Raw genomic sequence first — 26,762 nt, forward strand, 5'->3', positions numbered from 1 at the left:
CCACGCTTGCTGCGAGAAGATGCTTAGTAAGCACGAAACTACGCAAAAACAAAATGTGGGTGGCGACGCCACCTTGAAGTTTCCACACCATTCGCCGTGACGTTACATGTTTTGACGGCGCCTACTAGGGACTACGTAGTTCCTAATCGGTAAAAATGAAGTACATTGTCCTCTGAGGGGGCCAGAGACTTGACATACCAAGTTTGGGGTAATTTTATTGAGCAAATGGCGCCAAAATAAGATAAATACACTTTGAAATCAGTGACGTCACGCGGGAAGATTTCGGCGCGAAATTTAAAAATGAAACCTTGACCTTGGTTTTCTCCTCTATTAATAAACCTATGGTGGCGAAATTAACGACATTAGAGTTCTCAGAGCCCAATTTATCAATCTAAACCAATTCATTGTTTCTCTTTAGTGTCCCTTTAATTGTAGTGTAGTAATAATGGCGTACGTTGAAATTGATTACAGTGGACGAAAACTCACCCTTTCCGTCGGTGGGATCTGAATCCACAACCTTCTAGTTACACGTCTGGCGCTTCCCCGTTTACTTCGTTGGGTACTTATGTATTTGTTATCCCTAGGAGTCTCAGCCAGCACCGCATGTAGCCCAGGTGGCGAGTTACCATGCTTATAACCATGCTTATAACAATAATTGATGGGGTTTAACATCCAAAAACCACGATTATGAGCGACGCCGTAGTGGAGGGTTCCAGAAATTTTGACCACCCGGGGTTCTTTATACGTGCACCTAAATCTAAGAACACGGGCCTCAAGCACTTCGCGAGCCCTCAAGCAAAGCGACCGCCGCGGCCGGGATTCGATCTCCGCGACCTGTGGGTCAGCAGTCGAGCACCTTAACAACCATATATTTAGACCACCGTGGCGGGTAACTATGCTTATTGAACGATAACGTCTGTTGCATTTCCACCATAGAAAGGGTACGGGGCGACCAGTAATGTTTAAAAGCAGACTCAATTTTATAGTGACACGGCATGTGCACGTCATTTCATGCAAGGATGCCGCATTGCATACAGTCAAGGAAGAAGGGCGAAACAACACAAGGCCTGCATAACACAAGCATAGCATCGCGCAATGCAAAGCGTATTCTTCAGGCTGTTTTTAGCTCTAATCGACGCACACGGCAACGGCTCCGCGGAAGCGTATAACGAACACCACAGAAGGCAGAGACACTAGTACAAGGCATACTTTCGTATCAAACACTTCCTCTTGCACACCATCTCTATTATGGCAGCTCGCCGCTCGGGCAACCTTACCTACACAAAGTCTTCATGCACAGTCACGCGATTTGGCATCGTTCTTGAACTCATCGAAGAGCGATATTCGCTGTGGCGACAGCCTCGTCAAAAGTCGCGCGTTTGTGATCTTGTTCAAAGCTTCGCGCTCGTTGGGGCTACGACAACACATGGCCGTCAACGATTCCATATCAAACAACGATGCGTCCGTCCCGACACGCGGTGTAAGTACGTGTCCATTCCACGACTTCCAGCGACGATACCGGCACGTAATATTAATAAACGTGGTAAAAATACATGCGCGCAACAAACCTATTTCGGCGTTATACACTGCGCTGCAAGAACTTCTTTTACAACGACCAATGCTTCAACTGCCTGAACGGCTTAAACGTCAGTGCGCCTGCGCGCCCCCTGGTTTGAACTGATTGGCTCTCGCTCAGCGAGCGATTTGAAACTGAGTTGCAGCTGCGCGCCCGGCGCGCCCTCTTCCGTTCGTTTGCCGCACCGGTTCTCGCTTTTCTCCCCTTCCTTATCGTGTTCGCTCGCGCGCCTTCACGATTCAAGGCGAAACCCCATATGCGCAAAAATTCACGTGACAGCGACGCGCGATGCTATGAGCGACGAAACGAACCGTTCGCGCGACGTGTTGCGTGGTCAATTTCGCGCGATCGCTCGGTTTTTCAGATTTGGAATCCGTCGCATGTCCGTCGCTCGTCGGCCGGAAGTGCTGTGCTGAAGCAGCCAATAGCAAAACACCGGAATAAGATGCATCAGTGACTTATTGCTGATTGCCGCCACTTTCTTATCGACGCACATCAACAACAACGTTCATCAACATGACCAACGGCGACGAGCGCAATGTTGACGTTGTTGAACGCGAACGCTGGGACCCGCGCCGTCTGTGACGCGGCTTGGCAGCACGTAGCAGCAGTGATGGGATCGAAAAAAATGCTGCAAGACATTGATAAACATTTTATGTACCATTATGCAACAAAACATCGTATTTTACATTGCATACCGCTGAGAACGGGCCACTTTTGGTACGAGTAAACGCCCTCATGCCAGCAACAGTGGAGATCGCTCACCGAGGGCGTCGCGTGAATGGGGTTTGCCCATCCAAGCGACCGCTTGCGCGAAGACGATCTACGTCGCGTCGCTCGTCGCTGTCGCGTGCATTTTCGCGTATATGGGGTTTGGCCTTCACGGCAGTGCCTGAACAAAAAAGCAACTTCTTAGTGGGGAGGCCGCTTCTGACCGATTCCTCAATTGTATTTCGAGTGCTTGCTGTTTAAACATACCGTTCGTGGACCGTTCCTGTACAGGATATGTAACGAACGGTCCGTTTTTACTACTATCTGTAACAGCTGTTGCCCTCACGGCCGTGTCTGTGTGTACGATCACAAGCATGTGGAAAACTTGAGCCTTTGACAGCTAGTGTCCGCAGTGCCGAGTGATATCTCTTTGAAATTTGCACCGAGCCAGTGTCACCATCGATGCCTCGCCCTTAGGGCGATTCAGTTGCAAGTTCTTTCTTATTGATGTTCCCTGTTAATTTACATTAATATATTCTAAGCGGGAGATGTAAGCAAGTACATACACACATTATCAATTTGAAATCGCTTACTGAAACACGATTTAATATTACATTGCACGTCGTCGTAATGAAAACAGAAAAATGCATATTTGTTGAGGAACATCTTAATTAACATATTACCTTCTGAAATATCGTGAAAATGAACAAATATAATGAGCTAGCGAAAGGGCCACAGCTAATTCGCAAAATATTTTTAACAAAATTGGTTTCTGGGCACAGTGCTTCGTATATGAAAAGAATGGCGAAATACTGTATATTGAATAGTAATAAAAATGAAAGCACTGCAGTGGGCCCTGCTATTTGTGTCTTGAAAAAGAGCTGTCGTACTCTGTTCACTGTTTGCCCATCGTCCCGCTTCAGAGCTGCGATTTCCAGTGTTCGACGAAATACATTGCCCTTTGCATTGTAGCAACGAAGGCGGAAAGAACCACACAGTCCTTGCAGCATCCAGTCGGTGAGCCATAGAGTGCGACATACTTACTGGAAACATCTTTAGTTCTAATGTGAGCATGCGAGTTACGAGCGGAAATATATACGTGCCGTGTACGCCAGAATGTGTTAATGAGATATACAAAAACACATTCCTGCTCAATTTCACATGGTGTTTCAATTAATTAACGAGCCCCCTCAGTTATTTTTTAACATACCTTACAGCTAGGGCCCAATGGGGCAATAAGGAGTGCATGCTTAGATGTTATATAAACAAAAAGGTAGCAGAATTGCACACAGTACACACGTGTGATAAAATTTCAATTAAAACCTTTTAATTCTGCAAAAAATTAAATAACTCCACTTTAGCTTCTATCTTTAGGCAGTCTATAGACTGGCATTTGACAAACGGAAATAACACGAATTAGTCAACTTTTGTTTATAGACAATCAATACACTGGGATTAGACAAAAAGCAAACTTACTCAAATTAACTTTTGTCTACAGATTGTATATAGACTAGCAATAAACAAAAAGAAACTTATGCGTTTTAAAACTTTTGTTTATAGACAATCTATAGAACGCAATTAGACAAACGATGAGACGCCATTTATAAACGTTTGTCTATAGAGTATCAAAAGATTTTCTTTAGACGAAATACTAAATCTGCATAAAGGCAAACTTGTCTACAAGAAGTCTACAGACACTCTATGGACTGTCTAAATCCATTTTTGTAAGGGTGGACAGTACCGCTGATCCAACGTGAAACTCTGCAATGAGCTGAACTTCGTAATTACCGAAGCTCATATATAAGGGCGTTTTTTCACAACCAGTATGCGGCTGCCGTACATTGTTTTCAGGATTCGTCCACGCTCGCTTGCAAATCCCAGTATTATCACGTCTGCGTGCCTTGTCTGCACGTTCCTTCAACGCCTGCGTACTCTATCCGGCGCTACATGGGGCCAGTAATTTCAGCCAGAACGCACTTTTAGGGACACGCAAACGTATTGCAATTTAAATAAAAAACATTAAAACTATGCAACGTCGCAGGATGATTTAAACAAGAACACTTTGTTTACTTTAAACTAGCATGACCGTGCCGCTCTTTAGGGAAGAAGCCGAAGCAACGTCAAGTGATAAAATTCATGTTAAATTCATGTTAATGTACTTCGTTCGAACGCGCCGCCTGAAGTAGTGGTGTTATCGTTATTTGCATTTCTCCATATCTGTACTCCGTTCCATGATAGTAGTCAACGCTGTAGAGTCTAGCGAGTCTTCTTGCTGTCTATAGATGTGTTCGTAGAAGAAGAAAGTTCATTCTTGTTTCGCACCCCCACTGCGATTTCTTTCAGCTTTATGCTCAGTAATAAATTAGACGTTCTTGTGGCTTAAGATAAACAGCTCCTTTATACGGCTGTGAATATGTTATCCTATCCCTCTTAGAGTTTCGTTGTCGACGAAACCATGACGAAACGTAGCTACAGTAGAGTGTACTAGAATATATTCTAGTGCACTCTAGCTATAGAAAACGCGTGGACTTGTGCATTTTTCTGACCGAACTTCTCGCGTAGCCTCCACAGCGTTGAGTTATTCATGGAGCGGAGTATAAGCAAGGTGACTACCGTTAGAAAATAATTTATAAGCTTTTTTTTTATTTTCCTTTGCAGATTATTTGCTTATTATTTTTTTACTATTGGCATTAGTATTCGGCGTGCCCCCGGTTTCTTTTTTATTCATACAGAGTGCGTGCCATTCGTGCAGCAGTATCACCATCAGCAGTAGTAGCGTTGTGCAGCGTTCCATTCCCTTCAAGGCGTGCGCGGTGGTTGTTGAGCGTGGCTGCCAGGATGTCATGGAACCGGAGCCGCTGCTTCGCTTTGTTGACAGATATCGTCTTCTACTCGTTCGTTTGTGTCCTGACAGCCGTTCTCTCGCTATTAATCATGTTCACCGACCGGGATATGTCGCAACGTGGAGACGAGCTCTTCGGCGTCCCTGCACCACCGTTCCCTTTCGTGAACACCTCGGGACCCGAATAGACGAACAAGCGTGCGTCTCTTCGAGAGCCCACACGACAAGCACCGCACTTGTTTGGACAGCGTCATGCAACTGATGGGACATTTCCTACCTTGTTTGGACAGGCATCCCCAATTGATGACGGTCTGTGTGGAAAACCTTTCGTGACTAGTTCGTGGCTGTCATAGCTAGGGAGTGAAAGAAGTCGACTTTACTGCAAGGACAGACGACGTTGCTCGGCTGTCTTCCTTTTGGGTGGCCTGCGCAATCCAGGAGGTCATGTGACCTTTCTGCCTTCCTAGTCCTCTTCACCACTTGATCAATGCTGAGATTGCTGTTGAACTGCGTCTCGTGCCAATAATTTAGGATGGACAATGTTTCTGCAAACGCAACCGTTTAAATCAGCCACACCAAGGTATGATGCCATCCACAGCAGCTTAGTAATGTGCGGGGAGACGACAAAACATAAATATAATGCATCTACAATGTTCTGATTTTCAAAACTATTGTAAGCATATTAATAAACGCACTTACACCGGAAAATTATACCACAAAATTTCTTCGCCTTATATAGATGTTATAACTGGTACAGTTTAAAAGACCTTTTGCTCGTTTACTTACGGAATTGTAAGCTTCGTTTAGCTTTATTGCTTACTGATTTCCGACTATTTTTTATTTTTTTCCGTAACAAAACGACGAAATGATTACTTGGCACTAATTAATTTTGTAAACGCTTTCACGCCCTCACTAAATATACTGCTTCCTGCACTGATGAGAATTTCACTTTCTAATACAGCAGTTCTAATTGACATCGGTTGTGGAGCTGTTTTATAGAATTTGTTTATGTATATGAATAGGCATTGCGCACTTTGCTCAGAGCTAGAGTTCCTTTTTTTCGTTGTTGATGATGATGCTGTTTGTTTCCGATCGAAAGGCATCGATGCAGGTTGGCATTTGGAATATTTGAAGGTAAGAAGCGTTTTTGCACGAGTCGGTGAACTTTTTCTAGGCTTATTATGATAAAATAAATGCGCTAACATAAGGGAGAAACAAACTGCTTCAAAGTCACATGAAGATCGCACAATTAAGAAGCGTGGCTTACTTGTTTGTTCAGCGCGCCGTTAGGAGGCGAAATTGGCAGATGGTGTAGAGTTGGGCGTAAACAGGTCGATAACTGATAGCTTGTGGTTCGCCACAGGGCTCGAAATTAAAAATGACAGTATGCGTCATGCAAACAGCGACAGCTGTGAGCGACAACCCTGATCGAAGTGAGAGCGCGTTTACTCCGCTTTCGACGCTCACAGCGTTTTTCTAGCCTTTTACTGGCAAGCACAGCCTGTGTTGGCTGGAAAGGTACACTGTGCAACGCCGCGGAGGGTACGCAAGTAGTTCGGCAATTAAAATATGACGTGAAAAGGCGTGAAAATGAGGACGACGCATAATATAAAGCGCACAGGTCGACGTGCGAATCGTGCTCTGTTTTTGTCTATTCTGACTCGACGTCTTTCTCGCGCCTCGTCACGTCCCGAGTGAAAAATCGACTTGCGGAACTTTGTGTTGCGCTGAAGCGAATATTTTCCGAAAGTTCCGAAGAATCCCGAAAGCCGACAATGACATCATTGTCGGATTTCGGGATTGTAAATGATCGTGGAAGCCGTGCACAAGGCGACATGATAGGCTTCGTGTGAGGCGCCATGACAGGCTGCAAATAGAAAAAGAAAACAGATTAAGAGAACAACGAAACGCTGGATTATTTAAAACAATGCACTAACAGTCGCATAATTATTTTTGTTTATTTTTAAGGTAGAAAACATTTTTCACTTATTACTCGGTCCAATTTAAAAAAAATTAAATCTCAATGTCCCTTATGCACACCCCTAAGACGACTGGAAGGCGAAAGCCATCTTTTTCTTGTCGGTCGATGTATTGTTCCTGCGCCGCCACCCTTCGAAAGCTTTGTAAACCTAATGTGGTTTTGCACTGCCTCCGTGACGGACCCACCATTGACCAAGCTAAGATGCGTGTGATGACGTCATCATGTGACGTCACAATGACGCGATAATGGCCTCACACATTACAGCGCACTGTGAAATCATGACGACGTCTTATGGAGACGCCAACACGTGATGATGATTTTTTTGCATCACTCGTGCGGTCGTCAACGAGAGACGTCGTGGCGGGACGCCGGGCAATTTTCGCATTTTTTGAGGCATCTAAGGCTCGAAGAAAAAAAAAATGTGCTCAAGGTCATGACGCACGCGTGACGTAACTTCTTTTCCCCGTGCCATCCCTACCTGCTTAGCTTCCAGCGCTGTCGTCGGGGCGAGAGAAGAGAGCAAGTAGTTACCGGTTTCGACAAATCTAACTTCGCTCGTATTTGACTGATTCTAAAATTTCTTGCGGCGCTAGATTCGTGAGGCAATAAACTCCTTTAATAAAGCCATTGGATAGTTACATGGAAACGCGTTCCAGGGACCCTTTAAATTACGTTCTGACCGGTAGAACGTGTCTTACTTGATGCGAACGAATCTAGCGCAAGTCTCGACAATGCGCACGCGTTCCTCTTCCCACATGTGGCGAACGCGGCCCCAATTCATAAAGCCATATCGCTGGAACACCGCTTTTACATTGAGCGTTTAAATGTCCTGTGCTATGCTTTATTGCTATGAGACCACGCATAAGGACGCCCATCAAAAAATAAATTAAAGAAAACGCGCCAGTTCCACACCGTGAAAACTGCGCGATCTGCGGAGCAGAGCTGACAATTCGCCTGCCTTTGCTGACGATTAGCTTCTGTTTATCTTGGTCTCAGTCGAAGCTGCGGGTTCTCCTATCTTTGTTGGCTCTCGGCTTGCGTCTGAGTCTTCCGAAACTCAGGGTTACCTCGCATTCGCCGGCGTTTCGCCTCCGCTTCTCTCTTCAGTAGATCTGCGTTTAACATCCGGCGCTGGCGTTTCGCGATCGCTTCGCTGGCTCGGACAGACAGATTACCCCTTACGCGACGCTGGCGTTCACGGGAAAGCGCGCGTTGGCGTTCCAAACGGGCAGCCTATTCAGTGTCCATGGAGAGAAAGGAAAGCTTCAGTTGTGATGCAGTGGCGCTCTCTCGTTACCTATTTTAGTATTGATTTGGCTTGTAGCGCCCTCATTTGACCTATTTTGGTACTTTGAGCGTGACGCCGTGGCCTCCGTGATTGGCACCAGCAGCGTGCCGTGGTGCCAATCGCGGAGGCTACGGCGACGCCAAGCGACGACATGAGACATGTGCCTCTTAACGGTGCTATGTTAAGTGAGACGAGCAGAAACGTAGTTTTCTTTTTGCGAGTGGTAGCTTCACATGGAAGGCGTCTCGAGAGGCTATCGCATGAATACTGGCGTCGGTATCGGTTCAGTGGTCGTCGGCGAAAGACTGCTGGCCGTAACGTTCGATCTACGAGGCATGTGTTCGAAGGAGTGGTACACATCGTAGGCGAGGAGTAGGGCCACGCTCAAGATGGCCAGCACGAGCAGAGCCATGGCGAAGTGCACCTCCTGCGTAAGCGGGTATTGTGAGGAATGCAGCTAAGAGGAACGCTAGTGGGTCAAGATATCCAGCGCTTGGCTCTGGGACGCGGCTCGTGCTCGTAGTCCGTGCCCTGCCAGCGCCCTCTAGAAATTTTTTTTCTAGGTGGCATTGGCCCTGCTCTGGTGGTTGGCCCTAGGTGGTGGACGAAAACTTTACTGATGAATATTAATAATAACTGCTGGTGTTTAACGTCCCAAAACCATGATATGATTATGAGGGACGCCGTAGTGAACGGCTCCCGAAATTTCCATCACCTGGGGTTCTTTAACGTGCACCCAAATCAGCCCCACGGGCTTCTAGCATTAAGCCTCTATCCAAATGCGGCCGCCACGGCCGGGATTCGATCCCACATCCTTCGAGTCAGCAGTCGGTCGAGCGCCATAACCACTAGACAACCGCGGCGGGTTTTCAGCAGCGCACTGTCCGAGCAGGGCTAGGACTCGGAGCACGAGCGACGTTCCATAGTCAAGCGTTGCAGATCTATACCCATTAGCGCAATAAGCACTGAGCAATAAACATCTTTACATTAAAATAAAATCCCGGAATCATAAAAGCCAAAACTACGGTATGATTACAAGGCAGGATGTATACCGAAGGGCCCCCGATTAATTTTGGATACCCAGGGCTCTTTTACGCGCATCTAAACTATGTAAGTCAGTGCGCTAGCATTCCATGCCCACGGAAGTACGGCCGCGGTAGTCGGGAAGCGAACCCGCGTCCTCGAGCTCAGTTGTGCAACACCTTAACCGCTAAGTTATACGTGAGCTGCTAGGAAACCGAAAGTGTATGCTGCTATTTTCTGCAGCCCACGAGGGAACAGGCTCAGAGCAAAGCAGGAAACTGAGCAAGTTGGTACGGACTCATCCTTACCGGAGAGCGGAGAGCGCGCACTCGACACGGAGAAACAGAAAACACAACACAAGCGCTCCATTCAACAAAAGTTTAATCAAGAAATCGGAAGGAAATTCACAGATACAATACCACGCATGCGTCAATACGCGGAGATATAACTCAGACACATGCGTCACACATTGGTTAAAACTGAACCTGAGGAACGACACGAGGCGTTAATACATATGTGGCGATTACAGCAAGGTGCTATGCGGAGTGGTCTAAAAAAATATTGCAACTCCGCCCTACAAGTGCCAAAGCAGAAGAAAGAGCGCCGCTGGGTGGCCTTCCTTGTTTCTTTTTTTTTCCTTCTATTTCCCTCTCTCTCTTTCTGTCTTTTTCTTATCTGCTTCTTTCTATTTATTTCTTACTCTATCCTTTTTGTAGCGTTAGCTACACTTGCAAGCCACAGCCGATTTCGCGTGGTTCCTCATAAGCCGTGGTGCGCATGCGCGAGGATCAGTGCGGAGCCGGCATCTCACACGCTCTCCGCCACCGCCGCGCGCGGCTTGCCGCTGCCGGTGGCGGAGAGCGGGAGGAGTGGCGTCGTAGCCGGGCAGACAGACTGGCGCCGGCGCGCGCGACTCGCCGCTGCTGCTCTGCGCATTCGAGAGGGATGACGTCATAGCCATGACGCGCGCAGCTATTTGCCTTCGCTGTGCAGTCGCCGTCTGACATGCGCTGGCGCCGCTTGATAGCGTCTCTGACTGGCGTTTGCAGGTGGGTAACGCCACGGAGAAGGAGAGCGCAAATACTGCTCAACGGCGCAGAAGAGCCGAGAAGCTTATCGGATCCCGAAGTAGTTGCCTGACAATTAGCGGTTCAGCGTACGAAGAATGAAGTAGCAACCTGACCTTGAGCAAAAATCACAGCATATCCACGGAGTGAATGATGATGAGTGGGCGAAGCTGCGGAGGTTCATCGGTAAACAGTGAATCTTCCGTGAATTCTGCTCAGTACATCATCACCGACGTGAGATCGGGCGCGTTTATACTAAAGGTTCGATGAGTTATGACGACTTGCAGCTCACTTTAATTTTACATGTACGCTGTGAATTTTCATTGTTTAGATAACTATTGCTTTAGAAAACATCTGGCGTCTTTCGTTAAGCAGCTGGCGTCTTTTCGTTTTGCTTTAGAAACATCTGGCGTTCTTTCGTTTTGCTTTTACAAAACATCTGGCGTCTTTCGTTGGTTTATTTCATCAATCAACGGCGTTTTGAACAAAATTTTTATTGTTTAATCACGCACAGGAGAAATCTCACCAGGCACTACCTTGGAGGTAAAGAATGGCTGCTAATGGGAATGAGAGACAGAAGAAGTCGGCTTTTAGCTAACGCTGCGAATTTTTTAGGGGCGAAGCTCCTTAAGGCGGCACCCGTTCGTCCCTCGTAGTCGTCATCGTAGTAGTCCGTAACAAGTCTTACGCTTTGACCTCCAAGGTGGTGCCGGTGGGAGATTTCTCCTGTGCGTTGTTGAACAATAAAAAATTCGCAGCGTGCGCGTTAACTAAAAGCCGAATTCTTCTGTCTCTCATTCCCCATTAGCAGCCATTGGCATGTTCCAGTAGGAAACGTTAGTAGAAGTAGAAGTGTAAGTGTTAGCTAAAAGCCGACTTCTTCTGTCTCTCATTCCCATTAGCAGCCATTGTTTACCTCCAAGGTAGTGCCTGGTGAGATTTCTCCTGTGCGTGATTAAACAATAAAAATTTTGCTCAAAACGCCGTTGATTGATGAAATAAACCAACGAAAGACGCCAGATGTTTTGTAAAAGCAGAACGAAAGAACGCCAGATGTTTTTCTTAAAGTGTAGTAGTAGTAGTTGTATGTAGCCACCTCGCCCGATCGTCAACGGGCGAGGTGGACCGGCAACGGCGCGAGGACCCTGCCGTACGAGAGTTAAATCACACTAAAAGACATACTTTGCGGGCGATACACTCTAGTGAGCTTTCAACTTTTCGTCTTAATGTACATGATAAAGAAATTATTTCTACGAAAAACGCAAGGCACACCTTGAGCAATATATTTGGTTTTGGGACGCTAAATGGAACCATGAGGCGATGCGAAGCCGGAGCACTTGCACGATCGCGTTCCGTTGGCTTTCGTTGGGCATGCTACCGACCTCGCGTCGTGGAACGCGCGTCCTGTCTTCCCTCTAGCCTTGCCTTTAATTCGCACAGGGCGAGCGGGGAATGCGGTCGCTCTTGGCGCTCTTTCGCTCGGGAGCGGACTTCTTCCTTGCATTTCACCGATCACAAGTGATAATGAAGGGACCACGTAAACCAACAGTACAATAAAATTTTGATGTTTAATATATACACGATGTTTCACACTCTTTATATTATGTACTGGGCGCATTTCACGGAAGAGTTTCACGGTTTACAGATGATTCCCTCCGTAGCTTCGCCCCACTCATCATCATTCACCCCGTGGATATGCTGTGATTTTTATTGTTCAACAACGCACAGGAAAAATCTCCCACCGGCACCACCTTGGAGGTCAAAGCGTAAGACTGGTTACGCACTACGACTACGACTACGAGGGACGAACGGGTGCCGCCTTAAGGAGCTTCGCCCCTAAAATAAATATGCATGTGCCACATAATACGTGTATGTCATTGGAGCAGCAGTAAGCATGACAATCAAGCTAATCCTAGAGAATCTGGAAAGCTCAGAATAATCAGCTGAACCTTTGCTAACGCTACGTATATCCTGGCAATGCCGAGCTAAGCCACTGCAAAATTTTCTTTCTCTTTCTCGCTCTTTCTAGCTTTATTTCTCTTTCTTCTCTTGCTGTTTCTGTCTTGCTGTTTGTTTTTCTATTCCTTTTTGTGTCGGTTCCTTTGTATGTCTTCTTCTCTCTTTCTGTACTTCTCTGTCTTTCTATCTTTCTTTCTACCTGTTCCTCTCTGTTTCTCTCTGTTTCTCTTTCTCTTTCAGTCTTGTTCTCTGTATTTCTGTCTCTTTTTCGTGTTCGTTTCTTTTTTTTTCTCTCTCTATGTTTTTTTCTGTCTCTCTACTTTTAATGTCTTTATCCCCTTTACTTCTCTCAATTTTTCTCTTCCTCCTCCTATCACTTTCTTTTCTCTGTCTATGTTTTTCTGTCTTTTGATCTTTTGATGTCTTATGCTCATTATTTCTGTTTTTCTCTGCATATTTCTATTGTTTTCCCTCTCTCCCTTCCTCTCTTTCTTTCTATATATATCTTTGTCTCTCTCTCTCTTTTTCCCGTGTTCGTTTTCGTTTGACACTCGCACTTGCTGTACGTACACGGTAGCGGGGTATGCCCAATTCATGTGGCTTATACCTAACTGAAGAGTTCTGATAACACCTCACAAACTACGGAGAGCTAAAACAGATTCGCTGTTAAAAGATACGTCTTTATCAATTGGTACGAGCCACTGTTTTGCGTTCTTCCGTGTGTCTCCATTTCGAATGCGCGCTCTCACGTAATGACGAGGCAGGCTCAGCTTTCCAGCGAAAAAAAAAAGTAAAAAAAAGTAAGAGACAGAAGGGAGAAGAGTTTTTAGCAAATACACATCACAAAAGGAAAACGTTGTGGCGAATGTCTTTAAGGCGAACTTCGTCTATAATCTACAAAGTCGTACATTCTTGTACAACAAAAGCACAGCGTACCTTCGGCAGTGGTGGGTCCGGGAAATAGTACGACTTGCGCGTCCCGATTGAACGCGTCCAAGTGAAGGTAGGTTCCGAGAGCTACGGGCGGAGGCAAAACAAAGTTACAGCAGAAACAATAAATCAGTGTTTGTCGAAGTCAGTGTGTACGTCTAAATTTCGGTGCATTAGAGTGACATGCGTGTGACACTTGTTTGTATTCCTTCTGCCCATACTCGCGTTGTAAACTTAAAGGAACACTAAAGACAAACAATGAATCGGTTTAGATTGATAAATTGTACTCTGACAACACTAATGTCGTTAATTACACCATCATGGATTTATTATAGAGGAGAAAATTAAGGTCAAAATTCCATTTTTAAATTTCGCGCCGAAATCTTCACGCGTGACGTCAGGGATTTGCATGTGTACTGCATTTTGTGGGGGTGCTATATCACCCCTGTATTGGCGGCTGCCGTAACTTGGGTGCGGCCGCTGTGTTTGGAACGCACGTGCTTGGCGTAAGTGGACACGTTCGTCCAAGGTCAGGGATGCGCTAGATGCGCTTTGCTGTAACCCGAGTTTAGCGCGGTGGCGCCGGCATCGCCGCTGCGAATTTAGGCCGGCGCGTAGAAACAGGAGTGAGTCTCTCTTTTGGGGTGTGGCAGCGCGCGCGGGTGGACGACGGCCACGCTGGGGTCCGTGGGAGACGGTACCGCAGCTCGCTTCCCTCGGACCCTCGTGGTGAGTCGTGCATCTGTGGCGCCGCATTTGTATTGTATTATGTTGTCTTATTTTATGTCTTATCTATGTCTTATGTCATATTGTATTGTATGGCTCACATTGCCTTGATTGTGTGGTATGTTTCCCAGTATTCATTGTTAGCGTGTTACGTTTGCTAATTCGGCCGGCGAGCTCGCCATATATTAAAGAAGTGCTTAATAAACGTCCATTTTTTGTTGCCCGACTGCGTGAACTGTGTCCGTGTGTTCCGAGGGCGGCGGCGTTTATCGCTCAGACCCCACAATTTTGACGCTATTGGCTCAACAAAATTTGTTCACACTTGGTGTGTGAAGTCTATCGCCCCCTCAGAGGACAATGTACTTTATCTTTACCGATTAGAAACTACGTAGGCCCTAGTAGGCGCCGTCAAAATATGTGACGTCATGGCGATTGGTGTGGAAACCTCAAGGTGGCGTCGCCACACACATTTTATTTATGCGCGTTTTCTCGCTTACCAAGAGTCTTCTCGCGGTAAGCATGGCGTTTTTGGTATCGTGAAAATGTTGTTTACTATTACGAGAAATATCGCTTCGCTCTTCAGTGTCCATTTATTAAGATGCAATACTGCCAACGTTTATGTTCAGCCACTCTTAAGTTTACGCGTTGATGGGCTAGTTTGTGCATAATACCAAAACGGCGGCGCAGCTGGAGACGAGGTACGAAAACGTTACTTCCGCAATTTCACTTCTCTTGCTGTGCCGCATGCAGTTCCAGCAAATGTTTAAGCTTTCTCCTACATTTATTTTTGATGAAACAGCGCATAACTAAACGAAGGCCGAGGAGTGCACAGGGTATGCTCTAAACTCGCAAGAGAAGTTAAAAAACATTTACAATATATGTTGCCACGCACTCTTCTTTTTATATTTTGATCTAACCGGTCCGTTACACGTACAACCACTGCCTCGCGCAAACCGCTCCCGGGTGTCTGAGAACCTTCCTGATTATTTTAGCATCTTGCGATAAGACTGTGCGCCGCCCACGCCCAATACAGCTTATTCTGCAGTTTCACTTTCGTGTTATACCGATTCCTATGACGAAGGGATGAGCCATGTTTTTTTTTCAAACAAACTTCAGTTGTGACTTCAGCGCATGTCCTGTGCAGTTCTTGCCTCGTCCTTTGTTTAGTTACGCGCAGATTCATTAAATATGAACTCCAACTCGCCCAACTTACCATACTACTTCTACATTTACTTACAAAGGACGAGGAATATGCTGAGCGACACCAGAGACTCGTGAGAGGCCTGCTTTTCTCAATGCGCATGCTCTTTCGCTACCATAACCACACAGTCATCTTTATGTCCGCCATGTTTTTTTCTTTAGAAGTGCCAGTCGTGGGAGAGTTTATTCGTACCTCAACAGCTCAGGGCCAGCTCATCCAAGTAGAAGCATCGCGTGTGACGTCGTACCGCCGCAGTATACAGTTCGAATCAAAGGCAGGGTTTTGCCTGGCGTTCCGTAAGTGTCGCTATTGTGCCAGAGTCAGTGCCTGGTTCGCCAGTAATCTGCGCCGTGCCGAATCCCGATTATCACTGTTAAGGCGAGAGCCTTAGATGCGTCATCAAAGGCGAAAATTGACCATCGGCGTCTCCAACACGAGTGATGCAAAAACATGCGATGGCGTCACCACATGACGTCATTATGACATCACAGGTCGCCAAAATCTGAGACGTCATGATGACGTCACTGCACGTAACATAATGTGACAGCACACTATGACGCCATACGTCATCACGTGACATCCTCGCTTGGTCACTGATCACGGAGGCAGTGCAAAACCACGTTACGTGCAGAAAGTTTTCGGGAAAGGGCGGTGATGATGAGTACATCGACTGACCAAAAAAAAGATGTCTTTCGCCTTCCAGTCGTCTTAGGCGAATGCATAAGGGACCCTGTTAGTCTTTTTTCCAGCATCGTTAATGCCAAAGATGGGACGACAGTGACGTGCCGCGCTACCAACGACGTGTTATGTCACGTTTCTGCTAAGTTCACATGATCCCAATCTGTCGAGTTGCAAATAGACTGTCCCGCTATTTATAATTGCTGGCGAGTGCTAATAGGACTTGTTATCTTACCATTACTATCGAGATTTAATATCTTCCTAAAGATTCGTCGTGCTCGTGTAACGCACATGCGAGTTGTGCCGAATAAAGAAATACGACCTGCCTTGATCTTGCCGGCTTCGACGAGCGATGCGGGAAGGCTGGAAACAACAGGCGTCTTCACCTCCCCCTTGGCGTGCGTCGTGGGGCGGCCATTTGAAGACTGCGTCGCACGCGAGGGGCCCTGGACCTTTGAGGCACAGCGAAGTCGAATGAAAACCGCGTCCATCACGCAGGGAATCACGTGCGAGATTTAAAGCGACGCCTTCTTAGAATCCGCTGGCCGGTCGCTGATCCCCCTGCTACTTCTATTTATGTACTGCGAGAATGGCATCCCCCCAAAAATTACGAGAAATTATTATGCGTCCGATGGTAGCATGGCCTCCTATTATATGAGCCTGATTATTTAGAACAGAGGTATCAAACACCCCAGCTGGCGGGCCGCAGTCACGGCATACCACATTCACAAGGGCCGAAACAGTGAAGATGGTTAGAACGGGAATGGGGCGTCGTGACCAAAATGTCAACTAACGTAGCCTTTTGAAAGCAGGCCTTTCCCATATCTTATATATGGATCATTTGGAATTTCCCGTCAGCATTGGAGAACCGTATCAATACTGTTCTTCAGAACGACTGAAATCTGGACGCCGATTCTGAAGTATATAGGCTTTGTTCCACGGTTATGTTTCCACATTTAGTGACTGCACGGGGTGCCTCACGAAAAAAAGAATGCTTGAGACCAGTCACGTCTGTGTAGCTCACGATCATACTTATTGAGAAAAAAATATATATATAGGACGAAGATAATCATGCGCCGGCCGGGCCGCTGGCGAAAGGGCCGCGTGTTTGAGACCCCTAAACTAACGCTAAGTCGCAGCTCTTTTAAAAGTCGCTGTTACAAAAATATTACTTTTTATATTTTTGAAACAGATGCATAAAAAACGCGCAGATCCAATCCACACTGGAATCTTAGAAGCGAAACTTTGTTGGAACGGTAAATTAAAATGTTTTGTCAGGATTCCCAGTGCCAAAAAAAAAAAAGAAAGAAAGAAATGTGGTTCCCACTTGCAAGGTCTGCAATGCGTATAAAAGATGCGTGGAAAATTTCACAAGTAAGCGACGGTGGCCAGCATAGTTAAGCTGCTCACGTGTGTCATTATTCGATCTTGGACGCAGCTGCCGCTACACCCGAAGTAATAAGGGGATACACATTAAGTACTTCTGTGCTGGCTAGTTGGCTCATTCTGAACTTTGTAAGCACACTGCGCGACACGATCACCCTAAAAAACGGGCAGTAAAAGCTTTTTAATGACACGGTTGTAAAGCAGAACGCTTGTCATTTACCTTATGCTGATGTAACAACACGGACGCGTCTTCAAGAGGCTGCGCCAGATGCACAGTTGCATCAAACGCACAGGATGCTTCGCTTTTATGCAAGTCATGGTGGTTATTTGGGAGACAAGTACTCATGTGTATTCTGCATATACAGGGGTGTTTTCTTTTTTAGACAACACAGATTTCTTTATGAGAATCCTATTGCAGTAAAGCTTCTGTCGTTTTCGCCCACGAACTCCACGTCGAGGCGGAAATACTTTGCCTCAGTTAAAACGACAGTGATGCGACTAATTAACGAAAGCTCGTTAATTAACTTTTAATTATTTACTTGAGGTCAGTTGTTTATATTAGAAGGTCGTAGTGCATGTCAATTTATGGCACACTCATTTTTATAAATCGCAAAAGTTGCACGTAAGCGTCATTCATCATCCAAATTTAAGGTCAATACCGAACGAAACTGACCGCGCCCTGTGAGCAAAAAAACGCAACCGCTCTGTTACGTAAGACTGGAACTACACGTGACGCGGGAGCGACGAAATTTGAATAAAAGCGCGTCGCGACCATATCATTATGAAAGCGGCAAGCCACCTCACGAGGAACGCCTCACCTTTACGTGTGGCGTTTTGTGCTTATCTGTTTCTTTCGAGCTATGCAAAAAAAAAAAAAAAAAACGCGCTACCAACTTTTTCTTTCTCTGTGAGGCATAAAACTCAGGGTAGCCGCTGCGGCGCTTCTTGTAAACAAGCGAAATAGATTTCTGCGCCTGTTTATATAGCTTAAGAAAGAAACTCGCAGATATTTCGTCCAAATAATGCTCGCTGATTTTTCTGAAGAGATTCCGCTTCGGCGCGCCTTGACCTAAATTTCATCACTTCCTTGTCGAGGGTAGTTCCGGTGTGACGTAACAGAGCGGTTGCGTTTCGTGCACGCCGGGCGCGGTCAGTATCGGCATCAGTCTTAACTTAGATGATGAACATCTAGTAATTACGTGCAACTCTGGCGATTTAAAAAAACGCCAGGCCTGCGCTGAAATTGCAGCACAGTCACAGCGAAAGCTGGAAGAGCAGCGTTTCTAGAGCCCGCTGTAAGCTCTCTTGGGGCTACAATAGAAGTACACTAGAATGGTACCGACTAGGCCATAAATCACAATTTTTGTAAAGTTCGGAAGCACCTACTGAGACATTATTCGTCATTCTGCGGAGAAGCGAGGCACCAGCTACACCTCTGTAAGGAATTATGTGCACTTTGTTGACGCGACGACTGATGACGATGAAGAATTATGGCTCAGTCCTTTATAATGGGTTGGAAGCTTTAAATGGCCCACCAGTTATGCAATTAGCATTGGGTGACGCCCGGTCGCTATTTCCCTCTCCCGTCATGCTGTATAACATACGTTGACGTGGGAAAGAGGGGGGCGAAGACCTTTACTGAGACCCCGAGGAAATGGATCATGCGCTTATGGGCTTACTTGGCAACCAATACAAGTGCACTTGCGAGGAACCCACTACGCTATAAATCATTGTAATTTTACTGAGACCCCGAGGAAATGGATCATGCGCTTATGGGCTTCCATGGCAACCAATACAAGTGCACTTGCGAGGAACCCACTACGCTCTAAATCATTGTAATTTTACTGAGACCCCGAGAAAATGCAATATGCGCTTATGGGCTTCCTTGGCAACCAATACAAGTGCACTTGCGAGGAACCCACTACGCTATAAATAATTGTAGTTTTTGATAAGTAGGGCAGCAGACACTGTGCAATTTTTCGTCATTCTACGGAGAGCCGTGGTACCTGCTAAACACATGTAAGGCATTATGCGCACATTGTTGATGCTGTGCCTGATGACGACGAAGAATTATGGCAGAGCCCTTTGTAATGGGTTGGAAGCATTCAACAACCTACTCGTTGCGCAATTCGCATTGTGTGACGCCTGATTACAGAATTCGCGTTGTACGACGCTTGGTGCTTATTTTACTCTTCTACCACGCTATATTGCATATGCTAATGTGGTTCCTTCCCGACATGAAGCCTGTATAGGACCTTTTTGCAAAGCAGTTCAAGCACCGGCATGGCTCAGAGGTTGAATACTGGCCTCCCACGCAGAGGGCCCAGGTTCGAACCTCGTTCCATCCTGAAATTTTTTTCTTATTTAGTTTTTTTCTTATTTCGAGCGATACTGGTTACGGACACCGGCGGCGGCGGCGGCGGACAACTACGGCGCCAAAAACGGCCGGTGAAATGATCTCATAACGGCTTTCGCTGTAAAAAAAAGGGTATTCCACACATTAGCACGTACTACAACTTTCTAAGATAAACAACTGCCCTCAGGTCAATAATTAAGAAGTTAATTAACGTGTTTTTGTTAGTCACGTCAACGTAATTTTAGCTGTGGAAAAAGTACTTCCGCCATGACATAAAGGAAGAAAAAGGTTAGAAGGGAGCATTCCGCAATGATAAATAAATAAATAAATAAATAAATAAATAAATAAATAAATAAATAAATAAATAAATATTGTTCTTTCTTGTGTTTCCGTGCCCGCATACCTTACTCAAGTTGCTGTAGTTCTAAGCTTCCTGACGCGTCCACTTGCTCTTAACCTCTTCCACCTTCAGACTACTTAACAATCCTCGTTCTCATCCTTTACCTGATCCTGTTTAGCCGCATGCACAGCTTCTGCCTTGGCCGCCTGGGCAGCCTCCTTGCTCGCCAAGGTTTTGGCGGAGCTCGGCTGTTTTGGTTCCGCGGCACGCAACGGAAGATGGGGCACAGGTTTTTCAGCCTCCTGTGAATAACGGGATGCGGTTGCATGAAATCGCATGAAACGTGGCCAGACGCGCCCGTAACGTTGCAGGCGATTAGAAGCGAATTACTTCTGATATAGAACGATATAAGGGGTATCTTAAAGGGCTCGTTTGTTCTTTGCTAGACAAAACTGTAATTACAAGTCACAGACAAGAAAATCAAGGGAAATATAGGGGAACTTATTTGTGGTAATTATGATGTAAATGGGAAGAAAGTTAAGTGGACGAAAAGTTAACTTATCGCCGGCAGCGACCGAATCTGCGACCTTCGAATCACGTCCTATGCTCTGCCACTGAGCTACGGCGGCGGTCATTTTCCCGTCCACTTTTTGGGGTATAAGTGTGCTTGTAAACGTACGAGTGTTAGTCAGTGCTGCTAGTAGCAATGACAGCGAGAGTGGAACACTCTTTTTATACCTGCTGGCGTGACAAAGCACGCGACCTTTTCACGAGTTGGCAGCTGACCAATAATCCTTCGCATACTACCTGAAGGCATCCAGTCTGTCAGAATGAGACCCTACCTATGAATAAACAAAAGAAGGGGGATTTTTAAGGGCTCATTTTTGTTTGCTAGACATAACATTAATTAGAACTAAGATACAAGAAAGCCAGGGAAAGTACAGGGGAAATTATTTGTAGCAATTATGATGTAAATGTGAAGAAAGTTAAGTGGACGAAAAGACAACTTGCCGCCGGCAGGGACCGAACATGCGACCTCCGGCAGCAGGTTATCTTTTCGTCCACTTTACTTTCTTCACATTTACATCATAATTACTACAAATAATTTCCCCTGCACTTGGCTTTCTTACCTGTTAGTTCTAACTTACCCTCGAATCAGCTCGGTTAGGCCTCTGCAAGGTAGCTCGCAACCTCCCCATCACTACCTCTACCACTAAGCTCTTTGCCACAGGCCTCTTCCGTACACTACGTTCTCTTTTTTCTCTCCACCACGACTCTCAGATTGCCCGTCTTTCTGTTACCCGTCAGAGCCAATGGCTATTGGCCCAAGCGGGTATCCCTCACATTCCAGTTCCCGTACCCACCTTGCCTTCTCCCGCATGCGTCCCTGCTCCCAACCTTCGTGTCCTTGCTCTCCCATCCAACACGTCCCCAGTTCTACACTCCGGCCGTCGTCACGCGGCAGCGCAGCATTATTCCCCTTGTAGCGGTGAAGGAGTAGTCTGCTGTCGTCGACCTCCGAACTGAGACGCGTTGCTTACGAAGTTCTTCGAAGCTCTGGCACAAGGTCACAAGCTCGGACATGGTACGTGGGTCCTTCGCCCAGCAACACTTAAAAAGCATCATCGTCTATGCCTTTCAAGATATGTCGGATCTTGTCTTGTTCAGTCATCTCAGGGTTCAGGCGCTTGTATAGATCGATGACATCTTCGATGTAGATGGTGAAGTTTTCGCCCTGCTTTTGTGCACGTCCGCGTAGGGCGCTGTTCGGCGCGGAGCTTGCGTACTGCGGGGCGACCAAACACAGCTGCCAAGATGGTCTTGAAAGCAGCCCACGTGGAAAATTCCGAATTGTGGTTGTGGAACCACAGGCTGGCGACGTCCTTGAGATAGAATGGGACACACTCGAATTTCGAGGGGTCGTCCCACTTGTTGGCGGCGCTCACCTTTTCTAATAACAGCAGCCAGTCTTCCACATCTTGGTCCTCGGTGCCGTTGAAAAAGGGGGGATCGCGTTGGCACAGGGAGGTAGGCGCGATGACCAGCGTCGACTGCGCCGTGCCTTGTTGGTCGGTACCTTGTTGGGTGGTGCCATGCTCGGTGGACTGATCAGGCATTGTCGGCGCAGTGGGCAGCTTCCGGCTTCGGAGTTCCAGATTTAACTACCCAGCTCCTCCATCGCTTTGAAAGGGGGTTTATTGACGGCGTCTGGTAGCAGGCAGACAGCAGGTACAGCAAGAAACAAACAGGCTCTGCAACCACACATTTTTATACCTGCTGGTGTCACGAAGCCTTTTTGCCACCATCATTAATGCCAGAGATGGGCCGACAGTGATGTCCCGCGCCACCAATGACGTGTTATGTCATGTTTCTGCTAAGTTCAGATTATCTCAATCTGTCGAGTTGCAACTAGGCTGTCCCGCCATTTTCAATGGCCGGAAAGTGCTAATAGGACTTATTATCCTATTATTACTATCGAGATTTATATCTTCCTGAAGATTCGTCGTGCTCGTGAACCGCACATGCGAGTTGTGCTAAATAAAGAAATACGACCTGCCTTGATCTTGCCGGTGTCGGCGAGCGATGCGGGAAGGCTGCAAACAGCGGGCGTCTTCACCTCCCCCGTGGCGTGCGTCGTGGAGCGGCCATTTGAAGACTGCGTCGTACGCGTGGTGCCCTGGGCCTTGAGGCAGAGCGAAGTCGAATGAAAACCGCGTCCGACACGCAGGGGATCATGTGCGAGATTTAAAGCGACGCATTCTTAGACTCTACTGGCTGTCGCTGATGCACCGCGCTACTCCTATTTCTGTATTGCGGGAATGCCATCCTCAAAAAAATTATTAGAAATAAATATGTGTCCGATGGTAGCATGGCGTCCTATTAAATGAGCCTGATTATTTAGACCAGAGGTATCAAACTCACCCCAGCTGGCGGGCTGCAGTCACGGCATATCACTCTCGCAAGGAGAGAAACAGTGAAGATGGTTAAAACGGGAATGGGGGGCCGTGACCAAAATGTCAGCTAAGGTAGCCATTTCAAAGCAGGCCTTTCCCATATCTTATATATGGATCATTTCGAATTTCACGTCGGGATTCGAGAACCGTATCAATACTGGTCTCCAGAATTACTGAAATCTGGACGCCGATTCTGAAATATACACTTTTTGTTCCATGGTTATCTTTCAACCATTGGTAACCGCACGGGCTGCCTCACGAGAGAAATGTTTGAGACCAGACACGTCTGTGTAGTTCGCAATGATACTTATTAAGATAATAATAATATCTGGGATTTAACGTCCCAAAACCACGATATGATTATGAGGGACGCCGTAGTAGGGGGCTCCGGAAATTTCGACCACCTGGGGTTCTTTAACGTGCACCTAAATCTAAGTACACGGGCCTCAAACGTTTTCGCCTCCATCGAAAATGCAGCCGCCGCGGCCGGAATTCGATCCCGCGACCTTGATACTTATTAAGAAAGAAATATATATAGGACGAAGACAGTCATGTGATGGCCGGGCCGCTGGCGAAAGGGCCACGACTTTGAGACGCCTGACCTAACGCTAAGTCGTAGCTCTTTTAAAAATCGCTATTACTAAAATATTACTCATATTTTTGAAACAGATGCATAAAAAACACGCAGATCCAATCCACACTGCAATCTTAGAAGCGAAATTTTTTTGGAACGGCTAATATAAATGTTTTGTCAGGATTCCCAGTGCCAAAAAAAAGAAAGAAAGAAATGTGGTTCACACTGACAAGGTCTGTAATGCGTAAAAGAGATGCGCGGAAAATTTCTTAATTAAGCGACGGTGGCTATCATAGTTAAGCTGCTCACGTATGTCATTATTCGATCTTGGACGCAGCTGCCGCTACACCCGAAGTAATAAGGGGATACACATTAAGTGCTTCTGTGCTGGCTAGTTGGTTCATTCTGAACTTCGTAAGTGCACTGCGTGACACGATCACCCTAAAAAAGGGGCCGAAAAAGCTTTTTAATGACACGGTTGTAAAGCAGAACGCTTGTCATTTACCTAATGCTGATGTAACAACACGGACGCGTCCTCAAGAGGCTGCGCCAGATGCACAGTTGCATCAAACGCACAGGATGCTTCGCTTTTATGCAAGTCATGGTGGTTATTTGGGAGACAAGTACTCTCGTGTATTCTGCATACACAGGGGTGCTTTTTTTTTTGACAATACAGAATTTCTATAAAAATCCTAAGACAGTAAGGCTCCTGTCGTTTTCGCACACGAACTCCACATCGACGCGGAAATACTTTGCCTCAGATGAAATTACACTGATGCGACTAAATAACAAGAACTGATTAATTAACTTTTAATTATTGAATTTGAGGACAGTTGTTTATATTGGAATGTTGTAGTGCGCGCAAATTTAGAAATCGCAAAACTTGCACATAAGCGACATTAATAATCCAATTTTAAGGTCAATACCAAAACTGACCGCGCCCTGTGCGCAAAAAGTTCGACCGCGCTGTTACGTCAAACCGGAACTACGCGTGACACGGAAGTGACGAAATTTGAATGAAAGCGCGTCGCGGCCGTATCTTTTTTGAAAGCGGCAAGTCACCTCAGTTGCGCCTTACCTTTGCGTGTGGCGTTTGGTGCGTATCTGTTTCTTTCGCGCTATGCAAAGAAAAAAAAAACGCGATACCAACATTTTCTTTTTCTGTGAGGCATAATATTGAGGGGTAGCCGCTGCGGCGCTTCTTCTTGTAGACGTGCTAAATATATTTCCGCGCCTGTTTATACTGACAAGCACCACACATCGCACGCAAACAATAAGCGGTGTACGTACATGTGTATTTCATGATGCTTGATGATTTTCCTGAAGAGGTTCCGCTTCGGCGCGCCTCGATCTAAATTTCATCACTTCCTTGTCGAGGGTAGTTCCTGTCTGACGCAACAAAGCGTTTGCGTTTCCTGGACGCCGAGCGCGGTCAGTAACGGCACCAGTCTTAAATTAGATGATGAATATCTAGTAATTATGTGCAACTTTCGCAATTTTTTGAGAAAATGGGTATTCCATACATTAGCACGCACTACAACTTTCTAAGAAAAACAACTGCCCTCAAGTCAGTAATTAAAATGTTAATTAACGAGTTTTTTGTTAATTATTCACGTCAATGTAATTTTAGCTGTAGAAAAAGTACTTCAGTCTCGACATAAAGGAAGGAAAATGTTAGAAGGGAGCATTGCCCAATGCTGAATAAATAAATAAATAAATAAATAAATAAATAAATAAATAAATAAATAAATAAATAAATAAATAAATAAATAAATATTGTTCTTTCTTGTGTTTCCGTGCCCGCATGCCTTACTCAAGTTGCTGTAGGTCTAAGCTTCCTCACGTGTCCACTTGTTCTTAACCTCTTCCCACTTCAGACTGCTTAACAATCCTCGTTCTCATCCTTTACCTGATCCTGTTTAGCCGCATGCACAGCTTCTGCCTTGGTCGCCTGGGCAGCCTCCTTGCTCACCCAGGTTTTGGCGGAGCTCGGCTTTTTTGGTTCCGGGGCAGGCAACGCAAGATGGGGCACAGGTTTTTCAGCCACCTGTAAATAAGGGGATGCGGTTGCGTGAAATCGTATGAAACGTGGCCAGACGTGTTCGTAACGTTGCAGGCGATTAGAAGCGAATTATTTTTTATATATAACGATATGAGGGGTGTGTTAAAGGGCTCGTTTGTTCTTTGCTATCAACACCATTAATTAGAACTAACAGACAAGAAAGCCAAGGAAATGATAGGGGAAGTTATTTGTAGTAATTATGATGTAAATGTGAAGAAAGTTAAATCAGCCAATGGCCGTGGTCCTTGTGTTTATGGCGCGGTCACTTGGGTTTATGGCATAATTTGTCGATAGAAGAGGGCGCGACTTCTAGCTGACTTTGAGAATTAATCGTAAATCCCAGACCCCTGCTGCGCTATAATGTTTGTTATAACGGTATAGTGTAGCCACTACAATGTTTGGCTCACATGTTTTCAGGAACCTCGACTACCTACCGGCAGCCTTTTCGGATCCTGTTCAAAATGTGTTGCAGGGCCCCTTTCAGTTGTCCTAATAACGGAGAGCCAACAGTAGCCGACAATAGCGAGCATTAGGCAACGTTGGCCAGCTGTTGAACGTGACCAGTGATAGCAGCACGCGAGCGATTGCGGTAGCTACCTAAGGCAGGCCTCTGCTCGAAACATTAGCCAGCAATGCAGACCAATAGGCAGTAATCACTGAGCCAACACTCGCGGATAATGACCCATCTTGCCTCTTTTACACGTCACTGCGATCGCTGACAGCCACTTACCACCGCTTGTTCCTTCTCGGCTACGGGGGGTGGTGGCAGTGGACGCTGTTGTAGGCTGCCGCCTACAACGGAGGTAGTGAAGGCTACCGCAGCCTGCCGACCCTTTCCTGGTTTGTGGTGCGAAGGAAGCATGGCGGCCTTAGAAGCGAGATCCTGCGGTATACCTTCCTTTGTGGATTTACTTGGGCTGCATTGTGTTGCTTGCTCACTAGCGTGTGCCTTGATTCTTGGCTCCTACCCCCTATGGGAGATTGGGCATGAAACTGACTGTTAATATAAGGAGAAACAGTTTTTAGTTGAGGCAAAGGATAGGGAATAAATCGGTAGCGTATGCCTTAAACAAAAATTCAAGATTGACTTGTTTATACAGCCATAAAG

At 46.2% G+C, this 26,762-nt stretch overlaps 1 protein-coding gene across 1 annotated transcript; it reads right to left on the reverse strand.

Moving 5' to 3' along the window:
- Nucleotides 1-8,566: 8,566 nt before the first annotated feature.
- Nucleotides 8,567-26,516, reverse strand: LOC119372333 (uncharacterized). Its single transcript, XM_049419849.1, has 6 exons — nucleotides 26,385-26,516; nucleotides 25,502-25,639; nucleotides 22,682-22,747; nucleotides 16,309-16,368; nucleotides 13,384-13,464; nucleotides 8,567-8,825 (listed from the first exon to the last, which is right to left on the reverse strand). The coding sequence occupies exons 1-6, from the start codon at nucleotides 26,514-26,516 to the stop codon at nucleotides 8,652-8,654; spliced, it is 651 nt and encodes a 216-aa protein (XP_049275806.1). The 3' UTR covers nucleotides 8,567-8,651.
- Between the last annotated feature and the right edge of the window lie 246 nt (nucleotides 26,517-26,762).

The sequence above is a fragment of the Rhipicephalus sanguineus genome, chromosome 10 (assembly GCF_013339695.2).
Source record: "Rhipicephalus sanguineus isolate Rsan-2018 chromosome 10, BIME_Rsan_1.4, whole genome shotgun sequence".
Lineage (NCBI taxonomy): Eukaryota > Metazoa > Arthropoda > Arachnida > Ixodida > Ixodidae > Rhipicephalus > Rhipicephalus sanguineus.

What these genes read in the sequence shown, in the direction of transcription:
- LOC119372333 (XM_049419849.1), bottom strand. Translation starts at nt 26,516, where the DNA reads ATGCTTCCTTCGCACCACAAACCAGGAAAGGGTCGGCAGGCTGCGGTA. An exon ending in ATGCGGCTAAACAGGATCAG is followed by an intron (nt 22,748 to 25,501) that starts GTAAAGGATGAG and finishes CTCTGCCTCAAG; the next exon opens with GCCCAGGGCACCACGCGTAC. An exon ending in CGACGCACGCCACGGGGGAG is followed by an intron (nt 16,369 to 22,681) that starts GTGAAGACGCCC and finishes GCCAAGGGGGAG; the next exon opens with GTGAAGACGCCTGTTGTTTC.